At 33.2% G+C, this 25,116-nt stretch overlaps 2 protein-coding genes across 3 annotated transcripts; one reads left to right on the plus strand and one right to left on the minus strand.

The window, feature by feature from the left end:
* Nucleotides 1-3,145: 3,145 nt before the first annotated feature.
* On the plus strand, nucleotides 3,146-12,671 carry LOC107010347. 2 transcript variants are annotated; one of them, XM_015209625.2, is made up of 7 exons: nucleotides 3,146-8,744; nucleotides 8,819-9,072; nucleotides 9,160-9,304; nucleotides 9,914-10,097; nucleotides 10,180-10,479; nucleotides 10,569-11,263; nucleotides 11,541-12,671. In XM_015209625.2, exons 1-7 carry the CDS (start codon nucleotides 3,678-3,680, stop codon nucleotides 12,165-12,167), a joined length of 7,272 nt encoding a protein of 2,423 aa, XP_015065111.1. In that variant the 5' UTR covers nucleotides 3,146-3,677; the 3' UTR covers nucleotides 12,168-12,671. The 2 variants fall into 2 exon arrangements, with proteins under 2 accessions (XP_015065111.1, XP_015065110.1); XM_015209624.2 differs by having other exon boundaries at nucleotides 3,147-8,744; nucleotides 9,896-10,097.
* A 1,861-nt stretch (nucleotides 12,672-14,532) lies between these two features.
* Nucleotides 14,533-15,441, minus strand: LOC107010711 (ethylene-responsive transcription factor ERF095-like). The gene has a single exon (XM_015209999.2). It carries the CDS (start codon nucleotides 15,376-15,378, stop codon nucleotides 14,773-14,775), a length of 606 nt encoding a protein of 201 aa, XP_015065485.1. The 5' UTR covers nucleotides 15,379-15,441; the 3' UTR covers nucleotides 14,533-14,772.
* Between the last annotated feature and the right edge of the window lie 9,675 nt (nucleotides 15,442-25,116).

A 25,116-nucleotide genomic window follows, 5' to 3' on the forward strand; every position in this document is an offset into this window, starting at 1 on the left:
TTTTCCTGTCTTTGCAAATTTTCCCCAAGTAGTTTGTACACATTTTAAGTATATAAAGTAAATTACTCATGTTAAACACTCATATAACATAAAATATAACTTAGTCCCTTAATTTATCAGAGTATTTCATTCATACACTAAAAAAAAAGATATGTTTCAATTTAACACTTTAACTTCTAATAAAGTATTTTAATTAGATATTATTATATTTATCATAATTAAAATAACACGATTAATATTTATCAAAAAGTTTCGCATAATAAACTTCTTCGGATAACTTATTAGAGCATATTTTGAAAGTTATATTATAATTGAAATTTGATATAATTAAGAAGTATAATGTTCTCCAATTATTATTATTATTATTATTATTATTATTATTATTATGAATATTGTATAATTATTTAAACATCATAACCGTTTTCATAATTACAACGTCTCTATAAATTACAAAATAATTAATATGTAATATTTATATATTTAATATAATTTAAATTTTATTTTATCAATTGTCACTATGATATTCATTTTATTTTTTTATTTTTGTCTTTAGATTGTATATGAGTAATATCAACAATAAGATTGAATATATATGCACTAATAATAATGAGTAAATGTATTAGAAAGTTTCTTCAGAGTTTTATTAGTAATAAATAATGTTTGCACTAATATTCAAAAATCATTCATACCTATTTTGGCTAAAAAATGTTTCAATTTAAACCAATTATATAGCCCTAAATAATAAAGAAATAGCCTCGTTTCTACAAGTTAATTAAATGGTCCTTAGGTAGGAAAAAAAATAGCCTCATTTTTGTAAGTTAAATGGTCCCAAGTGGGGGGGGGGAGGAGGGGGGGACGTCCTATGTGAAGAAATAGTCCCATATCTATAATTAATTAAATTATTGGAGTTGTGTGATTTGAATTCGATCGGATTAGTCATGATGAAATAAATTATGTAGGATTAGTTATGATTGGAAAATTATGTTAAGATTATTTTTAATTGAATGTTTGTTTTGTCTTACTCAAAATAATAAATTTTAAGAACAATTTATTTGTTTACGAAATGTCCTTCATGAATATAAAAAGTGATGTATAAAAAGAATTTAAAGAGACATTTTTGTCATTTACTTATTTTATCTCGAGACAAGTTATTCCAAAATTACTATACTACCTAAGAGAAGGAATAATTTATCCCGATACTATTATTAATCTCGAGATAAATTATTCCAAAATTGTCAACCAACAACAACTTAAGTGGTACTATAATTTAATTTCAAAACCATTTGATATTATTTTTTACACTAAACCATCCGCGCGTTATATACATCCGGACTAAAACTATTTTTAACCTAATTTAAATGTTTCAATTTATTGTACATAAATACTTTTAAGTTAAAAAAAATTAAATGAGAACATGACTATATTTAACCTATAGTTAGCTAATGAGTAAAAACAAAAAGATTGCAATCTATATTTAATAATTATTTTTTAATTTCAAATCATGTGGTAGTTTTAAAATAGAATTCAGTTTTTCTCAATTTATGTAGTGTATTTTATATTGAATAAAATGTTTTTGGGTAAATTGATTGATAAAAGAGTTACCTTTGCTTTTTTTTTTTTTATGATGCATTTTTATATGTAAGACTATAAGGTGTTGGTATGTATGATACAATTGAAATGTTTAAAATAAAACTTAAGTTGATATATATATATATGATACAATTAACATCAATTTTTTAAAGAAATTAACTTAACTCATAAATTTTTATCATATGAATATATATATATAAGTTGAAAACTTTTGAAATAAACAAATTGTTATTACAATTTAGCACACTTTAATTGGATATTATTATAATATAATAATATTTTATATTATAATAGGTTTGAAATAAAGAAATTTCAAGCGTTCATATGATCGGAAAAGAAGAGCAAAAATGGTGCATTTAAATCAAGAGGATTAGCGGGCAGCAAAAACACACTGTTGATGATGTGTTAAAAAATTGCTAACTATCCATCTATCATTTAGATGCGTTTTATGAATCGATTTAATCGGTTATTGGTCAAAATTTTAAATAAATTTCATTTAATTAAATTTTAAAATTATAAAATCAAACCAAATACAATATACATTTATCAGTTTGATTTATTATTCATACACAAAAATTTAAAAGACGATTCTTCAAAAGATGGAAACAAATACAATAAATTATCTAAACCAAAAAAATTGTTAGAAGTTAGAAGGACTAACATTACAAAATTTTTGATCACTAAATTTATTGAAAATAGAACTTCAAATTCACCATTATAGTCTAGAAGAAAGAGACAATAACATTTTTAGTCCCATCAAGAATTTTGATACACTCATATACATAAATTCAATAAAATAGATATTTTCGTCAATAGTTTTTCTCTCATAAATAAATTATAAAATAAATTTGTTGAAAACATAGATATTTAAAATTGTTCTAAAAATAATATATTATGCATATATAATAATAAAATATAAGTATATGTGTTACAGTGCAGTTATTTATTTGATTTTTTAAGCAAAAGCAAAGAATATCGATTTCAAAAAGTCTACACTCAAACTAAAATCGATTTATTTAATCGGATTTGTTCGTTTTTTCAATTTAGATAGATACTCGTTGAAATCATGAAAACTCCAACAATAACTTCTAAAAGAAGAAAAAATGAACAAAATTTCAACTACACTCGTATCTATATTTATTCAATTGGAATTGTTTAAATTGAGACATTTGCTATTAATATTTGTATTGTATTGTATTGTTTATCTCATTTTTAATTTAAATCTAATTATAATGATTTTTTTAAAAAGAATTCTCAATTGAAAATATTGTGATTTATAGTTAGCCAAAAATTTATTAACACATTAAGTTTTTGGACAATAATATTTATATATAATATATAAGTGAAAGTATATAATATGTGTTTACCAAAATCAATTAGATATATCCAACTATTATTAGTTTGAAAAATTGAATGAAACGATAATACTTACTAATTGTGCCAAAATGGCCAAAGAAAGGGGTGGAGGGCCGACATTGAGGAAGTTCAATAAATATCGTGGATAGATATGTAATTAGATAATAAATTTGGGGAAGAAAAGTAAATAAGAAAACGATAATCCCTAATGTTTCGGTCGTTGTTTCACCCCAATTTCTCTCTCTAAACGAAAAAAAAAAAAGAAAACGAAGAGAAGTGATCTCTCTATTGCCCGACGACTAAGAGCAGTAGGGCTTCTCTAACGTCATTCACTCTCTCCCTCTCTCTATATCTGTAGACGCGGTGCACGTTAAACATCGCCGTCATTTATCTTACGCCGTCGGAGGTAAGCTCATTGTCGTATGCCTACCTGTTCATTTTCATCTGATCCAACGACCCGTTTCTGACCCGCTTTGCATCCAAACCCTAATCTAGCCACTAATACTGTTCAATACCTGTTCTAATCGATTTGTTACCTGTAATAATAAATTTATCCCCATTAAACTATTACTATCATTTTTTCGGTCTTGATTTAGGTCGGAGTGGGTACCTAGGGTTTTTATTTTCTTACTGGATCAATTTTTCAGTGAGATATTGGGGCCGATAAACATCTTTTAGGGGCTACAGAAAACACTGTTATACATACTTTTGATGCGTTCTGGGTTACTGATATGGCCAATCATGGCGGTGTTGGGAGCAGATTCGTCTCTGTGAATTTGAATAAATCATATGGGCAGTCTCCTCATCATGATAATAAATCTTATAGTGGTTCTATTGGCCCAGCCGCCGGTGTCGGCCGTGGGCGGTCTGGTAGCGGAGGTGGAGGAATGGTTGTTCTGTCAAGGCATCGGAGTACTCAGAAAATTGGGCCGAAACTATCTGTTCCACCCCCCTTGAATTTGCCTTCATTGAGGAAAGAGCATGAGAAATTTGATTTATCAGGATCCGGTGGTGGGACATCAGGAGGTGGCGGTCAAGGAAATGGGCCGAGGCCATCATCTTCTGGTATGGGTTGGACTAAGCCTGCTGCTGTTGCATTGCAAGATAAAGATGTAAATACTGATGGTCAGGTTGTTGATGGTTTGGATCACACTGGGCATGGTATTGATGGCTTCAACCAGGTTAGTGGATCCTATATGCCCCCTTCAGCTCGTGTAAGTGGAATTGGAGCTGCAGTTACTGGTCCTGCTAAATCATTTCCTTTGACAGTTGAGAAAGTCTCAGTTTTGAGAGGTGAGGATTTTCCTTCCCTTCAAGCTGCATTGCCTGTCTCTTCGGGACAGGCAAACAAACAAAAGGATAGTTTGAGTCAAAAGCAGAAGCAGGTATCTGGTGAAGGGTCATCTGATGAACAAAGAGACAGTTACAACATGAGTTCGGTGGTTGATATGCGTCCTCATGGGCACTCTTCACGTCATGCTACTGGAAATGGCCTGGCAGAAAATGGGTATGAAAGTCATGGTTTGAGCAGTGCTCGCAGGGCGGATCAACCTCGGAAGCAGGAAGATTTCTTTCCGGGGCCACTTCCATTAGTGCGGTTGAATCCCAGATTCGATTGGGCTGATGATGAACGTGACACTGGACATGGATTTGCTGATAGGGCCAGAGATATTGGTATTTCAAAAGTTGATAACTATTGGGATAGAGATTTTGATATGCCTCGAACTAGCGTTTTACCCCATAAACCTGTTCATAACCAATATGAAAGGAGGGCTCCTAGAGAGACCCTGACTGGGAATGGGTTTTCCACTGACCAGAGAGGGGACAGTTATAGCAGGGATCTGAGAACACCTAGTAGAGAAGGTAGGGAAGCAAGCACATGGAGGAACTCAATTCATTCTAGAGATGGTAATGTTCCATACATAGCTAACGACAGAAATGCTGTTAGCTTGGGTGGATCTGTTGTTAACAAGGATTTAGGGAAAGATAACAAATATGTTCCGCCACATTTTGGGGACACTGCTCGTGATGGAAGTTTTACTGGAAATCAGGATTATTCATATGGAAGGAAGGACATGGGTCTTATTACTGACGGCAAACAACGCTGGAATCATGCAAATGAAACATCCAACAGTCGAGGGGTTGAGCGCATGACTCAAGATCGCCTTGGGAGTGAACTGTCCAGCAGATACAGGCGTGATGGATTTCAGAACATCTCTGGGCCAAAATCTTCGTTCTCATCTGTTGGGAAATCACTGCCTCTGGGTGACCCTGTTCTGAATGTGGGCAGGGATAAATATGTTTCAAGGGGCGAAAGGCCATACAAAGAGGATCCATACTTGAAAGACTTCGAATCTGCAGGATTTGATGAAAGGGATCTCTTTTCTGGAGGACTTGCTGGGGTGATCAAGAGAAAAAAGGATGTAGCTAAGCAGACTGATTTCTATGACCCTGTGAGAGAATCCTTCGAGGCTGAATTGGAGCGAGTTCAACAGATGCAAGAGCTTGAGCGACAACGAGTTATGGAAGAACAAGAAAGAGCATTGGAGCAATCTCGAAGGGAGGAAGAGGAGCGACTGAGACTGATTAGAGAAGAGGAAGAACGTCGGCTAAAGTTGGAAGAAGAAGCACGAGAAACTGCTTGGAGGGCAGAGCAAGAGCGCCTTGATGCAGTAAGAAGAGCTGAAGAGCAGAGAATTGCGAGAGAGGAAGAGAAAAAGAGGATCTTCATGGAGGAAGAAAGAAGGAAGCAGGCTGCTAAACAAAAGCTTTTGGAATTGGAGGCCAAGATAGCCAAGAGGCAGACTGAAGTAACAAAAACTGATACCTTAATTGTCACTACTGAAGAGAAAATATCTGCCATGAGTAAGGAAATAGATATTTCAGGGGCATCTGATGTGGATAATTGGGATGAGAGTGAAAGAATGGTGGAACGATTAACAACTTCAGCGTCTTTTGACACAGCCGTTTTAAGCAGATCTTCTGATGTAAGTTCCCAGCACTGCTCCTCTCGAGAGAGTTTCACAAATTTTCCAGACAGAGGAAGACCTATTAATTCGTGGAGAGGGGATGTATTTGAGAGTGGAAGCAGCTCACCAATGCATCTACGGGACCAAGATATTGATCATCATAGTCCAAGAAGGGATGTATCTGCTGGAGGCAGAGCAGCCCCCCGGAAAGATTTATCAGGTGCAGCTGGATATTTGGCTTCTGGGAATTATGCCAAAGGTGGGCGAGAAGGATATACAGATGAATTCAGCCATCGGAAAGAGCATAGGTGGAACGTTTCTATGGATGCTGATCCATACATCAGGAACAGGGACATGGACACCGAATTTAATGATAATCTTGCAGATAGGTATGGTGATATTGGTTGGGGGCAAGCTCGTTCTCGCAGCAATGCTCGCTTCCCTTACCCAGATCGGCTATATCAAAATTCTGAAGCAGATGAACCTTATTCCTATGGTAAGTCACGGTATGCAGTGAGACAGCCACGGGTACTTCCTCCACCCTCACTCTCTACTATGGAGAAAACTTTTAGGGGTATGAATGATCATCCTGGTTCATCAAACTTTGTTGACAATGAAAGCCATTATTCTCATCCTCGGGGAGGTGAATCTACAAGGCAGACGGGCTACTTTGGTGGACATCCATCTGAACTGGTTGCTTCCCAGCAGGAGAACGCACTTGCAGAAGACGCAAAATTGAATAAAGATGTGACCCCAAGATGTGATTCACAATCTTCTCTATCTGTCACAAGCCCCCCAAATTCTCCTCCTCATCTCTCTCATGATGAGTTGGATGAATCTGGGGATTCTCCTTCAGAATCTGTTGCGGCAGAAGGTAAAAATGCAAGTCTCTCTGGATATGAATGCACTCTCTTAAAGGATGCCATGAAGATGGCTTCCAGTTCTCTCTCTGCCATGGAGGATGAAGACTGGAACGTGGAAGATAATGGTGAATTGCAGCAGCAAGAAGAGTATGATGAGGATGATGATGGTTATAGGGAAGAGGATGAAGTGCGTGAAGTTGATGATGAGAATCTTGACCTGAACCAAGAATTTGAAGATCTGCAATTAGGTCAGGGAGAATTATCTCGCAATATAGATAATTTGGTTTTGGGTTTTGATGATGGTGTTGAAGTTGCAATACCCAGTGATGATTTCGAGAGGAACTCACGGAATGAAGAAAGTGTATTTGATAGACCTGAAACCTCTGAAGGTGGATCTATAAATGGGGTTCAAGTTAATGAAAAATGCCTTCATCCTGGTCAAGGGGGGGCCCCTGGGGCAAGTTTGGATAGCTCTTCTAACAGGGTACAGGAAGCTGAAAAAACTATGCAAGAATCTGAATTTAGACAGAGAACTGAACCTCACACTTCAGCAGCGTCACACCTATTGGATGGTATTGATGCTTATTGTGGCCCTAGCCTATGTGCTCAGCAAACTTTCTCATCTGTTGGCACCCCATCTTCTGTTGGTCAGACTAGTGTGTCAAGTTTAGCTTCTTCTAGTCAACCTGATTTACCTGTTAAGCTTCAGTTTGGCCTGTTTTCTGGTCCTTCTTTGATACCTTCACCAGTACCAGCCATCCAAATTGGTTCCATTCAAATGCCTCTTCATCTTCACCCACCAGTTGGTCCATCCCTTACTCATATACATCCATCACAGCCTCCTATCTTCCAATTTGGTCAGCTCAGGTATTCATCTACTGTCTCACAAGGGATTCTGCCAATCACTGCTCAGTCGATGTCTTTTGGTCAGCCCAATGTGCAGGCTCATTACAATACCAATCAAAACTCGGGATGTTCTATGCCTCCCCAACTTTCTCAAGATACTTCTACTCTGGTGAAAGTCAATGTTCAATCTCTTTCAGCAAATCAGGGACATGATTTTCTAGTGAGACCTCATGACAGTAAGCCAGTACAAGGAACTGCAGAAAGCAAAGCTCTTACGGCCATCATTGCTGGGATTGCTGATGCTAGTGGTAGAAAACTTATCTCGGAGTTAGATATCCAAGTTGAAGCTAAGGGCTTGAATAATGCAGATAGGCAAGTGCAGCCATCTAAGGAGAAGGGATCTGATGGCAACACGTCCTCTGTGCTGGGATCAATTCAGTCAGTTTCCAATGAGAGAAATTCTGCTGGGGGCAGGGTTCAAGGCCAAGCATACAGCAACAAGGGGAAGAGATTCACGTATGCTGTAAAAAGTTCTAATTCCAGGTCATCTTTCCCAACTTCTGATGGTTCTTATTCTGAGTCTAGTAGATTTCAAAGACGACCTCGTCGGACAGTTCAGCGAACTGAATTTCGAATCCGTGAAAATTCAGATAGTAGGCAATCATCCAGCACTAGTTTTTCTAATGACTCTTGTCATGGTGATAAGTTAAATCAGGGTGGAAGAGCTGCCATAGCGGTTCTGGCAAGAAGTGGATCAAAGAGAAGCTCCTTTTCTAGTAAGCTACTGAAGCAAAATGTGGAGTTAGATTCTAAGTCAGCAAATGTTGATTCTCAGGAGGTTGACTCTAGTACCAAGCCAAGCAAGGATGACGGAAGGGCATCACTGCACAAAAATCAGAATATTTCGCACACCGGTGAGGGATATCTAAAAAGGAACATATCTGTTGAGGATGTTGATGCTCCATTGCAAAGTGGTGTTGTACGTGTTTTTAAACAGCCTGGCATAGAAGCACCCAGTGATGAAGATGACTTTATTGAAGTCAGGTCTAAGAGGCAAATGCTGAATGATCGGCGAGAACAAAGAGAAAAAGAAATCAAGGCGAAATCCCGTGCTTCTAAGGTATCACGACTTGCCCATGTTTCTAAGGTATTTATGCGATGTTATTTGTTAACTTTTTTAAATCATGTTCTCAGCCTCCACGCAAACCTAGGACAACCAGACAGAGTACTGCAATTTTAACTAGCCCAAATAAAATCTCGGCATCTGTGGGTGGAGAAATATCAAATAAGAGTAACTATTCAGATATTATTGCTTCAGAGGTGCAAGGATCTGCTTATAAGGATGTGTCCACTGGATTTACTGCTGTGGTGTCGCAGCCACTGGCTCCAATTGGAACACCTGCTGGGAGCAACGGATCTCAGGCTGATAAACAATTTCATACAGCCAAGTATGTTTCTCTAGAAGCAAAATATGGCCAAAGAACCTCTTGACCTCCTGAAATGCTTATGCGGATGTTGTTTGTTTACTTCTACAGGTTGCACCAAACCACCCCAGGTGTTGGTGTTTCTGCTGGTGGAGATGACCTTGAGCCAGGGTTGGTGTTTGAGAGCAAGAAAAATACAGAGAATGTTACATCATCACCTCTAAACTCTTGGGGTAGTGGACAGATCAATCAACAGGTATTTCTTTTGTCAGGTGTTGTACCACTCCATAATTGTGTGATGTTTTATGCAGCCATGTAAGACCGCTTCAAGTTAGATCACTTTCATTTCTGTTATTAAATTGTATTCTGATTGAATAGGCTACAAAAAGTTTGATGCAATTGCAAACTTGATTGTAGAAAACGTAGTCTCATTGGGCACCTCTACTCCCAAAAGTTTCCACTGTGATAATTTGCTTCCTTGTTTTTCCCTCTGCTATCACTTTATTGATTATTAATTTTTCCTCTTGCAAACCCAAAATTAGAGTGACTTATCTTTTCCAAGTTATCAATATAGTATTAAAAGATACTTCATATCTGAGCCAAAATTCCAACACAATTTCTTTCTTGAACATCAGCTAGGTAATGTTTTATGTTGTGACTGGATTATGTTATCCTTGTTTTCATAAATGATACTAGATATTCACAATCTAACCCTTAGTCATTGGTGGTGCTATTGTTCGTTGGTCTTTTGTTTATTAGATTGTTGACTATGAGATCTCTATGCGTTATGGTTCATTGTTCCTGTAATTGTTGGCTCCAAGAAATTTTCTGACTCACTTTGGCATAGGTTATGGCCTTGTCACAGAGCCAACTTGAAGAGGCTATGAGCCCTGCTAGGTTTGAAGCACATGCAGCTTCTGGGGGAGCTCACAGTAGTGCAGTCACTGAGCCCATTTTACCATCATCATCCATCTTAACGAAGGACAAAGCTTTTTCTATTGCTGCAAGTCCAATTAACTCGCTGCTTGCTGGCGAAAAAATTCAATTTGGTAACTTGACTAGTCATCTCATATATATGTATCTCAAGTTATGATTGTTTTATATGTATAATATAATGCCCCCTCTTACCAGGTGCTGTTACATCCCCAACGGTCCTTCATACTAGTAGTCGTGTTGTTTCACATGGGATTGGAGCTCCAGGGTCTAATCGATCTGAAGTACAAATTTCCCGTAATATTTCTCCAGATGAAAGTGATTGTACCCTTTTCTTTGAGAAAGATAAATGTGCCAATGATCCATGTCTAAATGTACAAGATTCTGAGGCTGAAGCAGAAGCAGCTGCTTCTGCTGTTGCTGTAGCAGCTATCAGCAGTGATGAAATTGTTGGGAATGGACTTGGCTCTGCTATTTCAGAAGCTAAAACTTTTGAAGGTACAGAATTTGTTATGCCCAAATATTGCTTTGTTTATCATCTGATGGTTCTGTCAGTTGCCTGTATTAATCAGTTTGTGTTATGACAGGTGATCAGCAATTGAGCAGCCAATCAAGGGCAGAAGAGTCTCTTAGTGTATCTCTTCCTGCTGATCTCAATGTTGAAACTCCTCCGATATCATTGTGGCAGTCCCTACCAAGTCCCCAGAATTCTTCTAGCCAAATCCTATCTCATTTTCCTGGTGGCCCGCCATCTCATTTTCCTTTCTATGAGATGAATCCCGTGTTGGGTGGTCCTATTTTTGCCTTTGGTCCACATAAGGAATCGGGTGGCTCCCAATCACAGTCGCAGAAAGCTACTGTGTCTAGCTCAGGTCCACTTGGTGCATGGCAACAATGCCATTCTACGTTAGACTCATTCTACGGACATCCAGCAGGTTTCACTGGCCCTTTCATAAGCCCACCTGGAGGTATCCCGGGAGTTCAAGGTCCTCCGCACATGGTGGTCTATAATCATTTTGCTCCAGTTGGACAGTATGGCCAGGTTGGATTAAGCTTTATGGGTACTACTTATTTACCTTCTGGAAAGCAGCCTGATTGGAAGCACACACCCTCATCCTCCGCAATGGGTATCAACGAGGCGGATATGAATAACGTAAATATTGCTGGTTCTCAGCGAAATTTAACGAATATGCCTTCTACCGTGCAGCACCTTGGCCCTGCTTCATCAATTATGCCCATAGCTGCTTCTCCTCTGGCCATGTTTGATGTTTCTCCTTTCCAGGTAAGGAATGCCATACCATCAATTGATGATAACAAAAAAAGAGGGCTTGTAGAATCTTTCACCCCATCATAGTGGAGTTACTTGTCAATTTTAGTTGCTCACTTCTTTTAAATTTTAAAATAATCATAATTGTGTTCATTTCTTTCATCTTGTGAAGACCTATTGATTAACTTCTAAGAATATGAACTCTGTTATGCCTTAGATTTTTGTTATATGATCTATTAGTGCAAGCAGTTCTCTCATATAACATTTTACTTCGCTTTTTGTTTCAACTCAGTCTTCACCTGAACTGCCAGTCCAAGCTCGCTGGTCTCATGTCCCTGCATCGCCTCTTCATTCTGTTCCCATTTCTCACCCCTTGCAGCAGCAAGCTGAAGGTGCATTGCCTCCTAAATTTGGGCACGGTCATTCTGTTGATAAGTCATTGAGTACCAATAGGTTCTTGGAATCTCATCCTCCAGAAGACTCTGATGGTACCCCCAGTTTTAATATTGCGACAGTTGCCAATGCAGCTCAGTTTCCTGTTGAAATTGGTCTTGGAGATTCCTCCAAGCCAGGGGTTACTGGTGGTTCTGTTCAGAGTTTGGCCAGTCAAAGCTCCTCTGGATGTGCTAATGCAGAAACAGGCAAAATTGATGCTCTCAGAAATGGTGTCAGCAACAGTGGTAAAGATCAAAGTGTCAGTGGTTTCAGAACGCAGACCCAGCAGAAGAATACCTCTGCAGGCTACAACTATCACAGGGGTGGTGGAATGTCTCAGAGAAATATGTCTGGAAATGATTGGTCCCATCGCAGAATGGGTTTCCATGGCAGAAATCAGTCCTTGGGTGCGGTTCCATCTACTAAGGTGAAACAAATATACGTGGCTAAGCAAACCCTTGGAGGGACAAAAACCACGGGATGAGAAAACCACATGGTTGTTTAGTGATCTTGATAGGTAAGGATCTGTTATTGAGTGAGTATATGTCAGTGGGACAATCAAGCTAGCTCTGGTGCCTTCTTGCATTTATGGCCTCTGAAAATAACTTAATTTGGACTTTAGATAATTGGTTGGTGATTATAGTGATCCTCTCAATTTTGTCCGGAATATGGATTTACTAGTGGTTTGGCTGCTGAGATTTGAAATTAAACTGTGCCCGGCTGTTATCTGCAAAATTTTCGTCATCTGCTTATTGCTTTGGCTTCCATTCTTTGAACAAGCTATTTGTTAAAATTAGTAGAATGCTCTTGTTTTGCCTGGAAACTGGAATGTTTGGAACTTTACTCGGTCATTGGCACTGTATAATGATAACTAAGTGGTTGGAGTTCTCATAGTACTGTTTTGTTGCTGCAGTTTCTTTTGAGTTTTTAGTCGTAAAGTTGTTCTCTTACTACTCTGTTTTGTTCAATAAGAAATGATATTTCTGCATTTAAGGGCACGCCAATGGTTATCTAGTTATATCACATTTGAAGGCCTGCAAGTAATGCAATCTGAGATTGCGCATGTCAGGTTTCTGGGTTTGGTGATGTCTCAATTGTACCAAAAAGAATCATGTGTTTTTGTAATGACAGAACACTCAACTTAAAGAAAATTTCTTTGTATTCTTAATAAAATGATTTATAATCATACAAATAGTTGAGTATTTTTTATGTCACAAATATCACTAGTCTCCCTCTTTTAAAATTTGTGCCAACTCAAACAATGTCACGTGCAAGTTTTGACATGCTTCGTTAAATTAAGCCCTAAGCGTCCTTACAATTACCAAAATAAGTAAGTGAAATAGTTGAGTTGTACTTGAGCTAACTCCGACTGAAATTTGAAATACACATAAGCTAGTTTGGTTACGTACATTACATTTTATTTTGTTTTAAACAAAATTTATAAATAACACGTCTACTGAAACACAACCAATTGGACTGATAAATAATAAATGGATTGAGTTGCAACCAAACACTCATTATTTCTTCTACCATAACACGATCGCAAACTTTAACGCAGGTTTTTGCTATTTGAACTAGCACATTTAGCAAATTGGGTTGGAGAAATAGTTTTTTGATAACAATTTTATTATCTTAAGAAGGTCCAGATATACCTTTTTTTATCGACATTTATCATTGGATCTACATAGTCAGGTTTGGAGATAAGGTATGGATCGGGTTATACTTGCTTTTGCCTTACATTACTTTGTGAAGTGCAGTAAAGTAAAAAAAAATCACTTTTACGTGGAAAAACACCCTGCACACAAGGGTGAAAAAAACCACGACCTACACCTATGTAGGATTTACCCCCAAATTGACTAAAATAAGTGAGCCTCAATAGTATTTAGATTACAAGGAACTAACTATAGTACAACTCGATCATCACCTAATACAAGAATTCTAGATTCAAAAACCATCAAGTATGAAACAAGTTCTTCAATGTGGTTCATCTTCGTATTAGACAACATCTGCACAACAAGTCAGAATTTCTTTTCATATATACTCTTGCTTATTTGCTTGAGTAATGAGTTCAGCCTTTAGCTCTCAGTATATATACGACTTGCACTTCTATACTCGTACGTGAAAGTTCGGTTCATCATGTAAGATTAAACCCATCATGTGTAGATGAGGACAACATCTTCTCCACTACACTTTGTCTACCAACAAAACTTCATCAGGTTCGATAAATAAGAATTTTGTTAATTAATAGATATCAATTAAAAATAGATTTATTATTAAGAAAAATAGACTTTAATGTGGCATGAAGAAAATGACAGTTTAGTAGATTTTTTGGAGGTTTTAACCAAATTAAGCCATTATATAAAGCCATTCACCAAAATAATATGTTTTTCTAAAATTTTACAAAACTAGTATAAACGTATTCCACAGTAACGTTTTAGGATATATTTTATTTTTTAAAAGTTGATGGCGTCAGATTGATATACGTTACTCACAGTAACGTTTTACTCCTAAAACGTTACTATGAGTAACGTTTTAGGAATAAAACGTTACTGAAAATAACGCTTTAGGAGTAAAACGTTACTTACAGTAACGTATATCAACCTAATGCTGTTAGTTTTTTTTAAAAAAAATATACCCTAAAACGTTACCGTGAAATACGTTTATACTAGTTTTGTAAAATTTTAGAAAAATGTATTACTTTGGTAAATTGTTTTATATAATGGCTTAGTTTGGTTAAAAATTCGATTTTTTGTTTATAATTTCTGAAAAACATAATAATAGTTGAAATATTTTATCAATTAAAGTAAATTTAGTAGTCAAATTCTAAAATGTTTGATAAGTTGGGTGACTTTTCGAGGGAACTAACTTCACTCATTTTATATTTTTTTAGGACGAAAATAAATAAATGATTGCAACATTAATACTCGAGTACAATACTTAAAACAAGAAGATATTTGCTACCACTCCGTACTAGCCACCTAAGAGTAATCAAATAAAAAGAAATAAACAACACAAACGACCTGCAAAACAAGAAGAAGATATTTTTCAGATAAGACAAAGAACATAATAATAGTAGAAATTATTAAGGATCAGTGGGACATATCCTGCGTGATAAATTTGACAAGCCTATCATCTTCCAATGTGGCCCAAAAGTCATCCCCATTATCATCATCACCATTCATCACATTTTGGTCATTTTCATGTTCTTCCACTATCATCATTGGGGAACTGTTGTCGTGATCATCAATATATTCTGAAATAGGAAAGTTGGTTTTCGCCTTATTCCCTCTAAATTCTACGGCTTTTTTGTCGTAAGCTCTAGCAGCATCTTCAGCAGTAACAAACGTACCAAGCCAAAGTCGTTGGGCTTTATGCGGGTCACGTATCTCCGCGGCCCATTTTCCCCATGGTCTTTGTCTCACTCCCCTAAATTCCTTCTTCGTATTCCTCCTCCTCCTCTGCTTCTTCTTCCCGCTCTCCAACTCCACGTGTACTGGGTGAACATTGATACTCCTACGTGGCATTGGATTATCTGACGTGGCTGCATTTTCAACTTCCCATAAAAGCTGAGCAGCTTCTCCGTCGGCTCGACCATCAACGGCGGCTCCAGAGAAAACATGTTTGAGAGCTGACACCATGTAGTGAGATTCTTGTTGATGAGTCAGTTTGTGAGTAAAACTACATAAATTATCCATTGTTTCTCTTTCTAGTTCTATAATTGAAAAAATGAAATTACTCGTTTGTTTGTTGTTGTAAATGAAAATAATAATCAAAAGAGGAGTGTGGGCGTATTTATAGGAGTAGTATAATAATATTGTATGTATTTTTGGGGTGAGGTGGAACACTAGTCAGACACGAGGTTGACTTTGATGTAGGCCACGTATAAGTAGTACACTCTACTATCATTACTTTGAGCTCCTTAATGACGTGCCTATTTTTGGAAGATGTGACAAAAGCCACTTTACATTTAACAGCAAACCATTTCTAATAAAAGAAATGTAGTATTCGCAGCTTCTAGAAAACTCTTGGAACCTTCCATATATAGGAGCTTCCTTCATTCGGAGGTATCTAAGGAACATTCTACTTTTAAAATTACAACGTTCTTCCGGAATTGTTTGTTATGGTTTCTATTTTTAGAGTTAAATTATAAAATTTTGATTAACATTTTGAGATATATTTTTTTCATCATATTAATATGTACAAAATTATAATTTATAGTACTTTTTTCATGTAGTTTTAGAATATCTATTTTTTTGTTTAAAATATCAGTTGCGATCTAATTTACCTTTAAAAATTAGTCAAATTGACTCAACATGACAAACAATTCTTGACGGAGAGACTACTAAATAACTTGCATAATTCAAAATTATTTTTTATTTAATATAATAAAGTATTTGCAAGGAGTTAAATCTTATGCAACTTATTTTTATTTGTTAATTATATTAAAAATAGTAATTATTAGCCCTTTTGGTTGATTTAGAAATTAACATATAATTTATTAATTTATTATTATTTATTAATTATATTCAGTTTTCAAACACATTTCTCAAGGAATAAAATATGTTATATCAAATGTAATATATAGTAAAATAGTCATCCTACTTACTACACTTTATAATATATATTACATTTGATATAACATATTTTATTCCTTAAGAAATGTGTTGAATACTGAGAAAAAGTAATATCAAATAAAATTCTACTAGTACATAATGATAATATACACATTATTTTTTCTTATATTTATTAGTATAGAATAATCAATCCTTACGAGTATATCAAGTAAATATTGGACAAGTAAAAATTAATATTAATTTTCAGTATAAAAAGGTTTTACATACCTTAAAGAGGTCTGTGCACGAATAATTATAACTTCTATGCATAGAAATATATATATTTATATATAACAGTAACATGTATTGTGTATTTTATTTTGGTTGGGTGTGCGAGCGGTTAGCCATCTTTATGCCACTTGTGTGACCAATCTGCTGAGCCAAAGGAAGTGTCACGTTGAGGTTTGACATCAGCTGAATTAACGTGGTCTTTCTTTAGAAATAACATGTCAAATATGCACTTGACAACACAACATTCTCGTATTCGTAGAATTACGACATGTAATTATCGAAGGTTCCAGAAACAACGACAGATGGAAGCCTCTACACAAAATTATCATTAAATATAAAAACTTCCTTTGCCCACAGGCCACAATAGTGGTGAACTTTTGTCTGGAGTTAAGATTAAAATATCAAATACAAAATATGTCATAAGTATTAAATACTTTTTTATTTAAATATATAACTGATATTTTTTATTTTATTTCAAATAAATTAGTGTTATACATCATCCAGAAGTATTACAGCTATTACTCTACTTCTTTTCCTTTTAAATTAACGTTTATTTTAAGACATGAAGTTGCATCATTTTTTTCTTTTTTTAGAAGGTCTAAATTAAAAATATTATTTATTTCAAAATAAAGAAATTACCTTATATGTGATCTTAAATATCCATGTCATTCATGTATCTGAAACGGTGACATATATAGGATATAATGTTAATGTTGGACTTAAATGATCAAACATTTCGCTCATATATATATATATAATGAGATTGTATTATTATCATTCAATAAATTTCATTTAATTTTGATTAATACGATTTTATGATGTAACACTTTGATAACAATTCTTCGTTTGAATCCGTCTATTTAAATTTTTGTATGCATTTATTTTATCTATATCCTACTATTTCTTGAAGATATTTATAAATATAAATTATTTGCATTGAACCATCACTATCAAATTCATTCCAACTTCAATAGTATTCTTCTTAAGTTGACTATTTGACTAAATGACAACCAATTTCCAAAGTCAAAAAGTGCTTTTTTTTTCTTTCAAATTTCACAATATGATGTAGTAATAGTTTTCAAATGGCCATATAGGCGTCAATGCTAAATGTCTTAATTCGTAAGTTCCACTGGGACACTTCATTAAAAAATTGAGACCTTCCTATGCAAAGTTGTCAATTCACTAGAAAAGTTCTTTTACGTTTTTACGCATAGTCAACTTATGTTTCAAATTTTTCACGTGTTCAATCAATTAAAGAAAATATTTAGAAATCTTTTACTATTATTGTTGGTATAGCAAAATTTTATAAGTAATAGCTTTTATATTTTTTTCTAAAAGAAAAGAATTCAGGCCGCCTTAAATGCGTTGTTCGATTCTTTTTCTTGTTTGTATATGAGTGCGTGCGTAAAATATCAAAAATTGAATTATTGAATCAAATTTGAATTTTTTTTTAATTTGATATTCGGTAATCAATTTACAATTTAATATGACATTCAAAAGTAAAAGAATAACAATATTCGAATTTTATATTTGATTTTGAGACATTAATATCATTTGATTATTTATTTACTTAATGAAAATCATATATCAATAGATCTATTACTCATTAGAATAAGTCCAAAAGAGAAAGTTAAATGACTAAACATAAGCAACGTCCCAAATGCATATGTTTAGTTGTATCAATATTTTCTTCTTAACAATCTTCTTACTTGTTGATCTTCTATTATATCGAATTTTTACATAGACAAATAAAAATAATTGGAGCAATAATATTAACTTTGTACTACGATTGGGTACAACTCTAATACGATATTACCAAATATTCTGCCGAAATTAAATTTATCGATCACTGAATTATCAAACTGAAATTTATAAATTGTACTATTTGATATCAACTTTTACCTACCAATAAATGAATCACCAAATTCAAAATTTGAAAATATTGAATCCAATACACAAGCCCACCTCTACTCTCTTTTTTTTAAAAATAATTTTTATTATAATCTTAAATTAAAAATGAATACAGAAAGCCCACCTCTAATCTCTCTTTTAAAAAATAATTTTTATTATAATCTTAAATTAAAAATGAATACAGAAAGCCCACCTCTACTCTCTCTTTTAAAAAATAATTTTTATTATAATCTTAAATTAAAAATGTATTCAGTTCAGATTTTAAAACTTATGGATCTTTAAAATGTTAAATTAAATAACTTGTTGATATAATAATAAAAAGAAGACACTCTTTTTTATTTTTTTTTCTATTAAGAAAAGAGTGCATATAAAAAAACTTACTACTATATAATATGATTACAACCTCAACACTTTGAGTACTAGAAGATATTCCCTACCACTCCTTAGTCCTTACAAAAGAAATTGAAGTAAAGGAGAAACAACCCCAAAAAAACATACATAAACCCAATTAAAGGATGAGAAGAACATATCCTGTGTGACAACTCCATCATCTTCCAACTTCACACAAAATACTCATCCTTATTAAATAAGAAATTCACCTGAAAGTTGTTGTACGGAGTTGTTAATGATTGACGTGCATAGATTCTATGTTGACTTTTGGAGATGTGGCTGGGGTGAGCTGGAACACAGGGTTGACTTATAGGTAATTAACAACTCTAATAATTACTTGATGTGCCTATTTGCCTATGTGATTTAGTCAAACAGTTTTTCCTCTCGACAGCAAAGCATCTTCGTACGTTATTTTAAAAATATCTTCATAGGTTCTACAAAGAACTTTATAAATTTTACTATATATATATATAGGAGGTAGCTTAGCATCCAAAATTTGGACTTTATATTTCTTTTCTAATTTTTATTACTGTTTCCTCTTGCATAGTACATATTTATAGGATTGTTGGGTATCTTTCTTTAAAAAATTATTCTAGACATAAATAAAATATTTTATCTTTTATGATTATCATTTTAATTATTTTAAAACTATTTTCATCATTAAAAATAAGAACTTTTGAACTGGTTGGATTTTAAATTAATTTTGTTTTGGTTGGCTGAAGGCTGTGTAAGGTGCTGAATCAGTAGTTGCACGCACACGTGGTGAGCCACCCTTTATGCCATTCGTGCATATAAAACTGCGTGACAGCGTAACATTCTCGTATTTAGGAAGTAGAAACATGTCATCCTCGAAGTTTCTGGAAGGACAATGTAAAAGCTTCTATTATCGGTTGTTTGTTAGTGGAAGCTTCTATATTGCTACAGTAATATTTTAAAAGCATGTTGCTTTTAAGAATGTACACTATGCTACGTCATTTGAATTTAAGATTTTAAAACGACAAAGTATTTCATTATTTTTAAGATAAAAGAAATTCATAGATCAATAACTTTAGACAAACAAAAGATAATTAACTCTATCATCACACACAAAAAAATATTTATAAAACAAAATATAACAAAAAATTTGAAAATGCAGTGATTGGTCGATAATTAAACATCGTCAATACATAAATTAAATTGTGCAACTTTTGATTAAGAGTAACAATCTTCATCTTCTTCTTCTGGTGGATGAAAGTTGAGATCCGGACGACGATACTTCACTACAGGAACCACATCATCGCGTATAGCTCTTCCTGCTTTTGTTTGTTGTTCTTCTGCAATGTTGTCTCCAACACCCTCCTCTAGCGTCATAGGAACAGCAACAATAGCTCTTCCTTGTGTTGTTGTATTCATAGGAGAAGATATAGGAAGATCAACGGTCAACTTTATTGGGGGAATCTCTGTATTTATATTTTAAAAAAAATTTTGGTTATAAATAAGCATTTTAAATTCAATAAATAAAGTAAGTTATGATTTCGAATCTTTCTTACTAGAATAATATGAATTTTGATCGGAGTGCATCCTATTCCCATATAAGAGTTGAGGTGGAATAGTATCTTTTCGTGTAGGTGCCTGATCTTTCTCGATGTAAGTAGTGTTAACCGTTTTAGTTGGCCCTGATGTGCGTGATCCCTCACCAAACACATCACATAATCGCTTACGTGGAGTGTATGTGCGTGATCCATCACCAAACACATAACGTAAACGCTTAGCCATAATTCGGATGTTCTCTTCTATTTCTGTTTTCGTTTGTTGCTTCGCAATAGCCACAGCTGCAAGATCTGCCTCCTTCTTTGTTTTTTCCTCCAAAATCTTCTTTCGTTCACCCTTTTGAGCTTGATCATTAGCAGACATTTCCTTGTTAGACACTAGAGAGGGTTGTAATTGAGCTCCACCTATGGGCAGATTAACGGTCAATCGTATTCCAGGAGATCCCTGAATGTTCTCTTTTATTTCTGTTTTCTTTTGTTGTTTTGCAATAGCAACATCTTCAGGAGCAACCTCTTTTTCTTTTGCTGCATCCTTTTTTTGTGTTGCCTCATGTTTTGCTTTTTCCTCCAAAATCTTCTTTCGTTTTTCCTTTTGCGCTTGATCATTAGTAGATATTTCCTTGTTAGACTCTAAAGGAGGTTGTAATTTAGCTCGACCTATAGGCAGATCAACAGTCAATCGTATTCCAGGGGAACTCCGGATTGTCTCTTTTATTTCTGCTTTCTTTTGTTGTTTTGCAATAGCAATAGCTGCAAGAGCAACCTCTTTTTCTTGTGCTGCATCCTTTTTTTGTTCTGCCTCTTTTTTTGCTTTTTTCTCCAAAATCTTCTCTCGATTTTGCTTTTGCGCTTGATCATCAGTAGATGTTTCCTTGTTAGACACTAGAGGAGGTTGTAATTGAGCTCTACCTATGGGCAAATCAACGGTTAATTGTATTCCAGGGGATCCATCTTTTATTTTTGCTATCTTTTGTTGTTTTGCAGTGGCAACAGTTGCAAGAGCAACTTCTTTTTCTTGTGTTGCCTCCTTTTTTGCCTTTTCCTTCAAAATCTTCTCTCGTTCACCCTTTCGCGCTTCATCATTAGTAGATACGTCCTTGTTAGACACTAGAGAAGGATGTAATTGAGGCCCACCTATTGGAAGATCAACGGTCAATCGTATTCCAGGAGATCCTGTATTAACATTTAAAAAGACATTGTTATATATAAGTATATTGAACTTAATAAATAAAAAAGTTAAGATTTTGAAAAAATATATGTATATATATGTATTTTTTCTTACTAGAGCCTAATGAATTTGAATTGGGCTGCATCTCATTCCCAGTCAAGATTTGACAATGTGGATGAATGTCATGTGTTGTAGGGGCTCGATTTTTTTCGTTGTACGCGACGTTGTCTATTTTAGTTGGTCTCTTAATTAGAATGGGTTCTCCAACTGCTGATCTGCTGCGTGATCCATCACCAAACACATCACACAATCGTTTACGCGGAGTGTATGTGCGTGATCCATCACCAAACACATAACGCAATCGCTTAGCCATGAATAGGATCTTATCTTCTACTTGGGCTTCCTTTTGTTGTTTTGCAACAACCTCTTTTCCTTCCTTCAAAACCTCCTTGTGTGCTTGATCATCGGTAGATACATCCTTGTGAGGGGGGTGTAGTTGAGATCCATGTATGGGTAGATTCACAACTAAGCGCATTGAGTCAGTCAATTTTATGGTGCCAAATCCTGCATAAATTTTAAAGACTCCAGTTATAAATAATATTTTTAAACCAAATAAATTTTTAAAAAAATAAAAATGGAGTCATATTAATTTTGATTTCAATCCTACCTGTAATACCGGTTTCACTTGCAGGATGAGGAATGACATCACTTGAAAAAATAGGAGGAACAAAATCATTCTCAGTGCCTCTCTTGTTCTTCATCTGTCCAAAGAAATAAAAACAATCATATCATCATACGAGGAAATACAAATAATTGATTTGCACATATTTGAATTAATTGAAAATACAAAATTAAAGCAAAGTTAACTTTCTACTTAAGTTACTTGGACTCGGGTTTGAATATTCGATATAAGTGCGGATCTAGAAATTGAATCCTCTATGATCTAATTTTTTTTTAAGATTTGGGGATACAGATCTATCTGTGTGTGGATACATGTACAAAGAGTTATAAATTTATTTTATGAAATATTATGTGAAAATATCTAGGAGAAAATAATGATCAAGAAGAGAATTTTGGAAGGAGATAAAATGAAAGAGAACAAAAATGGAAATTTATATATACAACATATTCTATTTTTTTAATTTCACCTTAGGTTTTATTTTAATCACATACATTGTTATATCTGTAGAAAATTTCTCCCTCAAATTTGATCGACGTATTAAAAATTGGTTGATCAGAATGGGTACAGATCCCACACCTATACCCACGTTATATCGATACGGATACAACAAAATAAAAAAATTCAAGCAACTTAGCAATTTCTATATAGATAGATAGCCAAATTAAAGAAACTTACGTTCTTTTTATCCTTTGAAAACCTTTTCTCGGTTGAAGCATTGTCAGATTCTGATGATGAAGCCATATGTGCTTAATTGAAAGAAGCAAGATTAGTACTGTTTATGAGTGATGAAGTGAGAAAAATTAATAATGGAAGACTTCTATTTATAGCTCTTACTTGTAATCTAGTCATTGATGATTTGTTGACCCTCTTGTCAAATATTTATAAGATTTACTTGCCATCAATTTAATTTGGTATATGCATTTATTAAAATTCATAATTTGTTAAAAAAAATTTCCCAAAGCAATTAATTAATAATTATTACATATTAATTGAATTACATGCGAATTGGAATAATATTTGACAATTATGAAATTTCTCCCTTCTTCCTAATTAAAATGTTAAAATGTATATTACAGCCTTTTATTATCGACTTCTTTTTTACTTCATTAGAATTTTTATATTTTTTTGTTTATTTTAATTCACGTAACAATTCTTTTGTAAAAGCATAATCATTATTTTTTTGAACTAAAAAAGAGAAATATTGATTAAATGTATAGGCTAAGGATATCTTATAACGATGAAATTAGTTTTATTTATAATAATTGAAAGGCCAATATTTATATATACAATTGAAAATAGCATATATTGATATCCATGTCTGTACATTCGATGTGGGAGATACCGAAAAAATAATTTAATTAAGGTCAAATTCTTAAAGATTGTAGTTAGTTCGATCTTAAGTTATTTTAAATTATAATTTATGTAAGACTTTATCATTTTCAATCAAAACTAATTTATTTATATAGGCAATAGAAAATATCTCTACTATTTATATGACTTGACTCTCATTTCATGAATAGTTATTTTAATTACTTGTCCAATTATAAAATTAAAATAATTTTTTGATATTCTCTTATTTCTATCTTTAGTATTAAATAACTGCATAAAGTAATAATAGTAATCAAATTTAAAGCTTCAAAATAGTATTAATAATATTTATTTAGTAAATACACCTCTAATTATTATTTTAAGAGATGTCATATTAAAAATGAAGTAGTAAGAGAGTGGAATTAGAATAAAGGAATATGCATACATACATATACACACCTTTAATGCATATTATATTGAAATAATAATCATACAAATAATATCAATTTTGTGAAAATTCACAAATATATTATTCTACTTACAATATTAATGAACTTAAGGAAAAAGTAATAAATACCTAAATTATATATATATATAATATTATATTGAAATAATAATCTACAAATAATACTAATTATGTGAAAATTCACAAATATATTATTCTACTTACAATATTAATGAACTTAAGGAAAAAGTAATAAATACCTAACTTTTATATATATATATAATTTAGGTATTTATTACTTTTTCCTTAAGTTCATTAATATTGTAAGTAGAATAATATATTTGTGAATTTTCACATAATTAGTATTATTTGTAGATTATTATTTCAATATAATATTATATATATATATAATTTAGGTATTTATTACTTTTTCCTTAAGTTCATTAATATTGTAAGTAGAATAATATATTTGTGAATTTTCACATAATTAGTATTATTTGTAGATTATTATTTCAATATAATATTATATATATATATAATTTAGGTATTTATTACTTTTTCCTTAAGTTCATTAATATTGTAAGTAGAATAATATATTTGTGAATTTTCACATAATTAGTATTATTTGTAGATTATTATTTCAATATAATATTATATATATATATAATTTAGGTATTTATTACTTTTTCCTTAAGTTCATTAATATTGTAAGTAGAATAATATATTTGTGAATTTTCACATAATTAGTATTATTTGTAGATTATTATTTCAATATAATATTATATATATATATAATTTAGGTATTTATTACTTTTTCCTTAAGTTCATTAATATTGTAAGTAGAATAATATATTTGTGAATTTTCACATAATTAGTATTATTTGTAGATTATTATTTCAATATAATATTATATATATATATAATTTAGGTATTTATTACTTTTTCCTTAAGTTCATTAATATTGTAAGTAGAATAATATATTTGTGAATTTTCACATAATTAGTATTATTTGTAGATTATTATTTCAATATAATATTATATATATATATAATTTAGGTATTTATTACTTTTTCCTTAAGTTCATTAATATTGTAAGTAGAATAATATATTTGTGAATTTTCACATAATTAGTATTATTTGTAGATTATTATTTCAA

Source organism: Solanum pennellii, chromosome 2, assembly GCF_001406875.1.
Source record: "Solanum pennellii chromosome 2, SPENNV200".
Lineage (NCBI taxonomy): Eukaryota > Viridiplantae > Streptophyta > Magnoliopsida > Solanales > Solanaceae > Solanum > Solanum pennellii.